General features: G+C 46.4%; 1 protein-coding gene across 1 annotated transcript in view; it reads right to left on the reverse strand.

Moving 5' to 3' along the window:
- Positions 1 to 6,705, reverse strand: part of rela (v-rel avian reticuloendotheliosis viral oncogene homolog A) — a 33,616-nt gene extending 26,911 nt beyond the window's left edge. Inside the window, exon 1 of the mRNA XM_079865883.1 lies at positions 6,601 to 6,705. Coding sequence (XP_079722009.1) covers positions 6,601 to 6,607 — 7 coding nt within the window. The 5' untranslated portion in view covers positions 6,608 to 6,705. The remainder of the gene's footprint in view (positions 1 to 6,600) is intronic.
- Positions 6,706 to 7,870: the final 1,165 nt, after the last annotated feature.

Below are 7,870 nucleotides of genomic sequence, written 5' to 3' on the forward strand. Positions count from 1 at the left end.
TCAAAAGTAGCTGTGTTTTCCGATAAAACACGTTTTTCCAAGCAACATATGAATCAGTTGATGTTTATGAATCTCGAGAGGTTTTGGGCGCCTGTGTTTAGCACTGTTACGTCTCAAATTAATCAGCAAAACGGCTGTTAATATGGGGTGTAAACAGGGACAAAAATAATGGGAGACACCAGTGTTAATAAAGCTGTCTCATATTTGATGAACTTCTGAATGATCAACATGATGAAAACTCCACCAATCTCCTCCAGTGCTTCTGTGTCTGATCGAGAGGTCAGACTCGTTTATCAAGTAAAAGTCTTTTAGTGTAATTGTACAAGCGTCCTCCTTCAGCTCGAGCTGCACGAGTCTTTCTGTGTCAAATCTGCTCTGATTTTATCAAGGAAACGCAAGAATAACTTTGATATTGTTAGTAATATTTCAGCTGGACTGAAGCAGGTTTAGTTGATAATCCAGACATCATTTATTATAAAAATCATGAGTATCAAATATGATCATCAGGCTTTTGAGGAAGATTTGAAGATATGTTTACAACTACAGAGCTTTGATCATAAAACTAATCATTAAATATCTTGTTACCAACACATTATTAACAGATATTGATACTTATATGCATATAATGCAAGTATCTGCTATACTGTGAGCCAGTATAGGGGTCTCTGTGGGCCAGTACAGAGGTCTCTGTGGGGTGGTATAGGAGTCTCTGTGGGGTGGTATAGGAGTCTCTGTGGGGTGGTATAGGAGTCTCTGGGACCAGTGTAGGGGTCTCTGTGGGCCAGTATAGGGGTCTCTGTGGGCCAGTACAGAGGTCTCTGTGGGGTGGTATAGGAGTCTCTGTGGGGTGGTATAGGAGTCTCTGTGGGGTGGTATAGGAGTCTCTGGGACCAGTGTAGGGGTCTCTGGGGGCCAGTATAGGGGTCTCTGTGGGCCAGTATAGGGGTCTCTGTGGGCCAGTATAGGAGTCTCTGGGACCAGTGTAGGGGTCTCTGTGGGCCAGTATAGGGGTCTCTGTGGGCCAGTACAGAGGTCTCTGTGGGGTGGTATAGGAGTCTCTGTGGGGTGGTATAGGAGTCTCTGTGGGGTGGTATAGGAGTCTCTGGGACCAGTGTAGGGGTCTCTGTGGGCCAGTATAGGGGTCTCTGTGGGGTGGTATAGGGGTCTCTGGGGGCCAGTATAGAGGTCTCTGTGGGCCAGTATAGGGGTCTCTGTGGGCCAGTATAGGGGTCTCTGTGGGCCAGTATAGGGGTCTCTTTGGGGTGGTATAGGGGTCCCTGTGGGGTGGTATAGGGGTCTCTGGGGGTCAGTATAGGGGTCTCTTTGGGGTGGTATAGGGGTCTCTGGGGGCCAGCATAGGGGTCTCTTTGGGGTGGTATAGGGGTCTCTGTGGGCCGGTATAGGGGTCTCTTTGGGGTGGTATAGGGGTCCCTGTGGGGTGGTATAGGGGTCTCTGGGGGCCAGTATAGGGGTCTCTTTGGGGTGTTATAGGGGTCCCTGTGGGGTGGTATAGGTGTCTCTGGGGGCCAGTATAGGGGTCTCTTTGGGGTGGTATAGGGGTCTCTGGGGGCCGGTATAGGGGTCTCTGTGGGCCGGTGTAGGGGTCTCTTTGGGGTGGTATAGGGGTCTCTTTGGGGCCAGTCTCTTTGGGGTGGTATAGGGGTCTCTTTGGGGTGGTATAGGGGTGGTATAGGGGTCTCTTTGGGGTGGTATAGGGGTCTCTTTGGGGTGGTATAGGGGTCTCTTTGGGGTGGTATAGGGGTCTCTGGGGGCCGGTATAGGGGTCTCTGTGGGCCGGTATAGGGGTCTCTGGGGGCCGGTATAGGGGTCTCTGGGGGCCGGTATAGGGGTCTCTTTGGGGTGGTATAGGGGTCTCTGGGGGCCGGTATAGGGGTCTCTGGGGGCCGGTATAGGGGTCTCTGTAGGCCGGTATAGGGGTCTCTTTGGGGTGGTATAGGGGTCTCTGGGGGCCAGTATAGGGGTCTCTTTGGGGCCAGTCTCTTTGGGGCGGTATAGGGGTCTCTTTGGGCCAGTATAGGGGTCTCTGTGGGGTGGTATAGGAGTCTCTGGGACCAGTGTAGGGGTCTCTTTGGGGCCAGTCTCTTTGGGGTGGTATAGGGGTCTCTGTGGGCCAGTATAGGGGTCTCTGTGGGGTGGTATAGGAGTCTCTGGGACCAGTGTAGGGGTCTCTGTGGGCCAGTATAGGGGTCTCTGTGGGCCAGTATAGGGGTCTCTGTGGGGTGGTATAGGGGTCTCTGTGGGGTGGTATAGGGGTCTCTGGGGGCCAGTATAGAGGTCTCTGTGGGCCAGTATAGAGGTCTCTGTGGGCCAGTATAGGGGTCTCTGTGGGCCAGTATAGGGGTCTCTGTGGGGTGGTATAGGGGTCTCTGGGGGCCAGTATAGAGGTCTCTGTGGGCCAGTATAGAGGTCTCTGTGGGCCAGTATAGGGGTCTCTGTGGGCCAGTATAGGGGTCTCTGTGGGGTGGTATAGGAGTCTCTGGGGGCCAGTATAGGGGTCTCTTTGGGGCCAGTCTCTTTGGGGTGGTATAGGGGTCTCTGTGGGCCAGTATAGGGGTCTCTGTGGGGTGGTATAGGAGTCTCTGGGACCAGTGTAGGGGTCTCTGTGGGCCAGTATAGGGGTCTCTGGGACCAGTGTAGGGGTCTCTGTGGGCCAGTATAGGGGTCTCTGTGGGGTGGTATAGGTGTCTCTGGGGGCCAGTATAGAGGTCTCTGTGGGCCAGTATAGGGGTCTCTGTGGGCCAGTATAGGGGTCTCTTTGGGGTGGTATAGGGGTCCCTGTGGGGTGGTATAGGGGTCCCTGTGGGGTGGTATAGGGGTCTCTGGGGGTCAGTATAGGGGTCTCTTTGGGGTGGTATAGGGGTCTCTGGGGGCCAGTATAGGGGTCTCTTTGGGGTGGTATAGGGGTCTCTGTGGGCCGGTATAGGGGTCTCTTTGGGGTGGTATAGGGGTCCCTGTGGGGTGGTATAGGTGTCTCTGGGGGCCAGTATAGGGGTCTCTTTGGGGTGGTATAGGGGTCTCTGGGGGCCGGTATAGGGGTCTCTGTGGGCCGGTATAGGGGTCTCTTTGGGGTGGTATAGGGGTCTCTGGGGGCCAGTATAGGGGTCTCTTTGGGGCCAGTCTCTTTGGGGTGGTATAGGGGTCTCTTTGGGGTGGTATAGGGGTCTCTTTGGGGTGGTATAGGGGTCTCTGGGGGCCGGTATAGGGGTCTCTGGGGGCCGGTATAGGGGTCTCTGGGGGCCGGTATAGGGGTCTCTGGGAGCCGGTATAGGGGTCTCTTTGGGGTGGTATAGGGGTCTCTTTGGGGTGGTATAGGGGTCTCTGTGGGCCGGTATAGGGGTCTCTGGGGGCCGGTATAGGGGTCTCTGTGGGCCGGTATAGGGGTCTCTTTGGGGTGGTATAGGGGTCTCTGGGGGCCAGTATAGGGGTCTCTTTGGGGCCAGTCTCTTTGGGGTGGTATAGGGGTCTCTTTGGGGTGGTATAGGGGTGGTATAGGGGTCTCTTTGGGGTGGTATAGGGGTCTCTTTGGGGTGGTATAGGGGTCTCTTTGGGGTGGTATAGGGGTCTCTGGGGGCCAGTATAGGGGTCTCTTTGGGGTGGTATAGGGGTCTCTGGGGGCCGGTATAGGGGTCTCTGTGGGCCGTTATAGGGGTCTCTTTGGGGTGGTATAGGGGTCTCTGGGGGCCAGTATAGGGGTCTCTTTGGGGTGGTATAGGTGTCTCTTTGGGGTGGTATAGGGGTCTCTGGGGGCCAGTATAGGGGTCTCTTTGGGGTGGTATAGGGGTCTCTTTGGGGTGGTATAGGGGTCTCTGGGGGCCAGTATAGGGGTCTCTTTGGGGTGGTATAGGGGTCTCTGGGGGCCGGTATAGGGGTCTCTGTGGGCCGGTATAGGGGTCTCTTTGGGGTGGTATAGGGGTCTCTGGGGGCCAGTATAGGGGTCTCTTTGGGGTGGTATAGGGGTCTCTTTGGGGCCAGTCTCTTTGGGGTGGTATAGGGGTCTCTGGGGGCCAGTATAGGGGTCTCTTTGGGGTGGTATAGGGGTCTCTTTGGGGTGGTATAGGGGTCTGTGAAGGCCCTCATCACAGGACCAGGTCATAAAATCATAATGACATCTGACAAAAATATATCACAACCTGTACACACACAGTCAGCCTTATTTAAATATGTAAATGAGCAAATACCATAGAGCAGGGGCTTTCAAACTTTAAAATAAATAAACAAATAAATCAATAAATTAAAATTAGGGATGTACTGAGATTTCAACTAACGAAAATTTTCAGCAGAAACAACTTTTTTCGGTTTCAGGGCTAAATGGTTCTGGAGGGAAACAAGCGTTTAATAAGCGCTTCTCTGACGGCACGTTTTGACTGTGTTCAGTGTGTTTTTCGTGACAAAATGTGGATAAACTACAACAGTTAAACATGTGTCAGCTGTGTGACACTCGCTCTGGATCAACAATATTTAATATATGTTTGAATTAATCTGTCATGAAAACAGGTTATTACAGTTTATTGTCATTTAAATGTTTATATTTCACCAACAAGCTGAACTAAAAACTAAAACTAAAAGCTAATTTTGTTATTAAAAATACAAAAACTATTTGAGGGTTGATTATTAGATACGTTTGATTAATTGATTATTAATTTATGTTTTGTGCATCCTAAATTTTTGGTTTCGACCCAGAATTTTAATTTCAGTGCATCTCTAAAATATATATATATATATACGTACATCTAACAGTACAGTACAATAGTGAGTAGAAAAACTTAATAGAATCTAGGCTAAATACTTTGCAAGGCATATAATTGGTAGGCCTATAACATTTTAAATGAGTTCAAACTGGGTCTTTATACATTAAATATAGGCTATATGGTTGCTGCTACTTACGTTCTTAAGTAGGCGGAGTTTCCTTTGCAGTTCGCGAGTCTTCACACTACACGGGCAGCAGTAACGTTAAAGCTAACACGGAAAAGTTGCATTTATCCTTCCATGCTATTGTACAAGTTGCGGCAGCATGTGAGTTATGCTTAACAATCATAAAAGTATAACTCAATTTCAGCCGCATTCTGAGTCTGACAACGTCATTCGTTTTTGTCCAAGGCCATAGCACGTGTTCTTAGCTTGGGGAAATACATCTAGTGAAAGTCCATGTCCAGCTCTAAATTGTAAGGAATTTATATCTTTGATTTCATAGTACACTTTACAATATGGTTAATTTGTTTATTATTCATATTAACTAACATTAACTAATCATGAGCTAACATTTGTTAGGCTACTGTAGGCCTGTTTGTTAATCTTAGTTGATAATAATACAACTTTTAATTGTTTGTTCATGTTATGTCACAGTCAGTGCATTAACTAATGTTAACCAATACAACTTTTGATTTTAATAATGTTTTAGTAAATGCTGAAATTAATATTAACTAAGATTAATAAATGGTGTAGAAGTGCAGTTTAACTAATGAAACCTTATTGTAAAGTGTTACTGATTTCATGATAGCTAACACTTTAATGAATGTATAAATACAACTTATAACATCAACATAACTAAACATGAATTCCTCATAATTACCTACTTGATTCTCTGTTTTGTTTGGTAAAGTAAATAATATTTAGTAATATTATCATCATTTCCCTATTTTTGTTTGATGTGTTATGCATTCTAATTGTATCAACATCTTTTCATTTATTAAAGATATAATAAATTTCATTTATCTTTTCAGATATTCCAATTAATTGTGAGGAAGTCATTAAAATATATAAAGACACAACAGACAGACGGGTACTGCTTTACATACAGGTGATTTATTTAAAAAATAAATGTTTTTTATTTATCTCCCTTCCCTGAGGAGGTGTGTGCGCGCCCCTGCCCGGAGGAGGTGTGTGCGCGCCCCTGCCCTGAGGAGGTGTGTGCGCGCCCCTGCCCGGAGGAGGTGTGTGCGCGCCCCTGAGATTGAGAGCGTCTGTAAAAGCAGGATTAGTTTCACTATTATTTGTGCGGTCAGTGACGTAATGTTATTAATGAGGAAAGGAGGTGATGATGTTTACTAACTAACCCATAAAAAACACCCACCCCTTATCCATCACACAGACCTGCAGTCACCAAGATTATTAAACAGCATCATTTCGACTTTTTGTCATAATTATGATTAACCTAAGCATGATTATTTCTTATGTGGCCAAAATCGGCGTCCATACCTTTCCGCATTTCACTTTATCTGTGAGGACATTATGAAAATATCTGTTCTCACACTTGTGTGTGTGTGTGTGTGTGTGTGTGTGTGTGAGAGAGAGAGAGAGAGAGAGTGTGTGTGTGCGCGCGCACACAAACAAACAAACACCTATAGGTCGTAATGCGACAGAGCTTTAAAGTCATATGTGACGCGCGTTGACGCGTCGCGATCATTCGTGTGTTGTTGGATCCTCGTCAGACTGTTAGACTCCCGAACCGATCGCCCGTTGCTCTCCGCCGAAACCGAGAGCTAAACTTCAGATTCGGGAGTTTCCCCTCCGCCCGGACACCTAAACAACCCGTTTCTGCCGTTCGGGTGAATAAACACGACGTTATAACACTCGACTTACCGTCCATGTCGCTCGGGTCACTCGGTCGTGTTCTGATGTTCCGCGCTGAAGAATACACGACACACACCGCAACGACACTCTCCTTCCGCTCGCGCGCGGAAATACCCGGATGACGCGTTCACTTCGCCAACACAACAGATGAAAACACTGAAGAAACTACTCAACACAAACTCAACTCGTTACAATAATAAACAAATTAAATGCGTTTACATCGCCAACACAACAGAAGAATAACAGAGAAGAAACTACTCAACACTTTAATAATAGTATTGAGAAAATTAAATCGGCGCATCTTAACGCGACTCTTTAATTCTCCCAGCAGATGTTGAAAGAAAGAAAGAAAGAAAGAGAACGGTGTAATAAATCAATACAATAAATGTGTAAATCCAGGTGGATGTGTGTCCACATTAAACTGGTTTGGGTAGTAGGTTACTGTCAGTAAAATGGTGTCTGTGTCTGTGTGTGTGTGTGTGTGTGTGTGATTCTTCAGATGATCACCAGCAGAGGCCGCAGAAACTCCACTGAATCCTGCTGTTCATACAGTAAAATACATGTGCACTAAATCTATCTATCTATCTATCTATCTATCTATCTATCTATCTATCTATCTATCTATCACCATAGACTTACAAATCACAAACTACACTTTTAACTTGCTAATCATAATGATCAGTGATGAGTTCTCTTTCAGTTCCTGAAATACAGGAATAAATGTAGAATGTGAAGAAGCTCTTCTTGGAAAACAGCAGCAAACACTTGTCCGCTCCTCCATTTCTACTGTATTTCTACAGTGACGTGAGTTCAGCTGTGAGTGAAGCGTCACTGTTGTGTTTCCAGGTAAACAGCTTTGAGCTTCCTTCCGCTTTAGTAGCATTTACTCCTAAAGACTGTTTCCGTTACGCCATCCTTTTATCTCTGAATGAGCCTGTGAACTTTCTACATCAATCAATCAGAGATAGAAACGGGCAAAGGATTTGAGAAAGTGATGATCTGATCATCTGAATTTCAACACAGTCCCAGATAACTAAAATATGTTCTGAAACTCTTATTACTGAATGTTCAGTTCGTCCAGCATTTTCCCCAAAAACATTTTTTCTTGGTCATGTGAATGTTGAGGGAACATTACATTGTATCATTCTCCAAACATTATGGAACGATACTTTTGAATGTTCTCTGAACGTTCTGAAACAAGTAGCAACATTTAAACAATGTTAGACGAACAGGCCTGATATTCTGATTTAGTGACGTTTTAAATAGATTTTAGATTTAT

This window comes from Squalius cephalus (assembly GCF_949319135.1).
Source record: "Squalius cephalus genome assembly, chromosome: 3".
Classification (NCBI taxonomy): domain Eukaryota; kingdom Metazoa; phylum Chordata; class Actinopteri; order Cypriniformes; family Leuciscidae; genus Squalius; species Squalius cephalus.